The sequence below is a fragment of the Physeter macrocephalus genome, unplaced genomic scaffold (genome assembly GCF_002837175.3).
Source record: "Physeter macrocephalus isolate SW-GA unplaced genomic scaffold, ASM283717v5 random_364, whole genome shotgun sequence".
Lineage (NCBI taxonomy): Eukaryota > Metazoa > Chordata > Mammalia > Artiodactyla > Physeteridae > Physeter > Physeter macrocephalus.
In genome coordinates, this window is record NW_021145652.1 from 37,571 (window position 1) to 40,176 (window position 2,606).

The 2,606-nt window shown below is 45.9% G+C and overlaps 1 protein-coding gene across 1 annotated transcript in view; it reads left to right on the forward strand.

Annotated features, from left to right (window-relative positions):
- The window catches only part of MRPS23 (mitochondrial ribosomal protein S23), a 6,212-nt gene extending 3,949 nt beyond the window's left edge, over positions 1-2,263 (forward strand). The window contains exons 4-5 of the mRNA XM_007126843.4: positions 298-424; positions 786-2,263. Coding sequence (XP_007126905.1) covers positions 298-424; positions 786-938 — 280 coding nt within the window. The 3' untranslated portion in view covers positions 939-2,263. The remainder of the gene's footprint in view (positions 1-297; positions 425-785) is intronic.
- The last annotated feature ends 343 nt before the right edge of the window (positions 2,264-2,606 follow it).

A 2,606-nucleotide genomic window follows, 5' to 3' on the forward strand; every position in this document is an offset into this window, starting at 1 on the left:
AGCACGGGCTCCGGACGCGCAGGCTCAGCGGCCATGGCTCACGGGCCCAGCCGCTCCGCGGCATGTGGGATCCTCCCGGACCCGTGCACGAACCCGTGTCCCCTGCATCGGCAGGCGGACTCTCAACCACTGCGCCACCAGGGAAGCCCTGGTTATCTGTTTTAAATAGAGCGGTGTGTACCTGTCAATCCCAAACTCCCTAGGAAGTTCTCTTAAGGGAATACTCGGGACTGTGTAATAGCATGTCTTGACAACTCTTAACATACAGACTGAAGATGTGACTGCTTGGAATTCTAGGTTTGTGGAGAAGTACATTGAGCTACAGAAACTTGGAGAAACAGATGAAGAGAAGTTATTTGTGGAAGCAGGGAAGGCTTTATTGGCAGAAGGTGTCATTTTACGACGAGTAGGAGAAGCAAGGACTGTGAGTATTTTATTAGCAAAACTGTTACTAGGATTGGTTGTCTGTTTGTCGGAGGTTAAAGGAAGGCTTGGTTTTCTTTCCCCAACCGTGGCTCCAGGTCAAATACTGTTAGATTGAATAGACTAGAATTTTGTGGTAAGGATTGCTGCTTGGAACAAGTGAGTTGTCATGAGGGCTTTTAAAATCGTGGTTCTGTAGAGACTTTTATCATGTCTATTGTTTGTTGTAATCAAATTTGACCTGAGATATTAATGTTAGATTTTTGAGTCAGTGATAGAATGTGCTAGTCATATAGCTTCAGCTGATTAATTGAGTGAAAGTCATAACATCTGTGTGATGTACTTATATCTGGCCTTTTAAGCAACAGGACGGTAGTCACATTTCCTGGAAATCTGAACCCATGGGTGTCGAGCCCCAGACTGCGTTGGAGGAGAACCAGTCTCTGAAAGACGATCCACAGGCCCAGCATTTGGGGGCACCTGGAGAACAGTCGACAGGCCTCTCACCTCCCTGAAGAACTTGTATGCTGTGTATACTGACATCCAAACCGGATTCACTACGTGCATGTTGTACTATTTTTAACAGTTGAACTGTGTAAATGTTTCTTGATCTCTAAGGCATCATGTTTGCCTTCTTTTGGTTCCCACTTCTAGGTTGTCATAAAGCTCTGTATCATGGTTTGAAGAAGCAGTTATGTGAACTTTTATGTTAGGGCGGTATTAAACAAAGAATTCCTTGGTGCTTATAAAGTAAATTTACTTTAAAATTGTAAATAGCATGAGGAAACCTTTGGAAGTATTGTTTGAATGGGACTCATTCTGAGTAGGTTTGCTGGGAGTTTTGTGTTCACATTTGATTCTCTGGTATGTTTCTCTTCTCTTGACCCATCAGACTTTTACTTGCACATCAGGTGTGGTTCCCTGGCCAGCTGTGTCTGCAGCTAATCTTTGTACTTTTTGCTTGAGCGGCCAGGCTGCCTCGTGCTTTGCAGTTAGAATGAGGACCTACCATTGATGGACCAAGGCCAAAACTATAACTTTCATCTCATGGATTGAGTGCTGGAGACGGTTAGCACAGACCTGCAGGTAGTAGGCTGCTCAGGAAAGATTTGTTGAGTGAATGAGTGATTACATCCCGCTGAAGACTGAATTCAGATGACTTCTCTGTAGGTAACTGGGTTGCCAAGAGGGAGGACGCTCTTCAGCGGCATCCACCTTCCTCCCTGGTGTCAGGGCGTGCTTACGAGTTTTTACCGACTCTCCTCTTTCTTCATTTCCTTATCTTTTACTGAATAAATAAAACACCCTTCAGCTATTAGTTTTCAGCTATCAGTAATTTGCTGCTCCAGAAACTTCTTACTTTAAACCTTGTGTAGCTTTTCCCCCCTGTTCCTGTGTGCAGTCTCTTCTGTCTCCTGGCATGTCAGGGGCGGGGCCCACACCCCACAGACTGTACACCTTGCACATGGGGCTCAGGTAATGGAAGGTCACTGAGTACATGAGGCAGAAGCCATTCTCAGCCATGCTGCTTCTCCCCCCCACCTTTACCACTGTTGTACAATACCTCTTGTTGTTTAGGGAATGCTTTACATTTAGATGCGGAAGTAAATGACATCCATTCGACATTAGGCAACCGTTGGGTGCCAGATACCGGGCCTGGCCTTGGGAGGAAGACTGCGGCCGGTGGAGCAGTTGGTTCTGTTCTCAGAGGAGCGATCGTGGCTCCCTCATTCTCAGAAACCTTATCTTTCTGGGATTCAAAAGGTGGTTTCTTTGTCATAGTAATGAAGACGTTTAAAAAAATTATTTGTTGCATAATTAAAGAAAAAGTCATACATGCTCATGGTTCAAAATTTGAAGGTGAAGAGTCAATCTCCTTTCCACTCCTGTCCCCTGGCCCTCGCATTTTCCCTCCCCTGCGGCCACCAATATCACCTTTCTTTCCAGAAATAATTTTGAGTGTGTACAGGGGGACACAATGTATACTGTTCTGTACCTTGTTTTCCACTTAACGTCTCAGAGATCCTTCGTATGGACGCGTAGCAAACCTTTAGGTTGAACCTCAGTGATCAAAACATAGTCAAAGGGAACATAGTCATTGTGAGCGGCCGGGTGGCGGCTGCCAGTTCACACAGAGCCGGGTTGGGTTGCACGACATGAGGGGAGGTCTGCGTGCTGCGGGG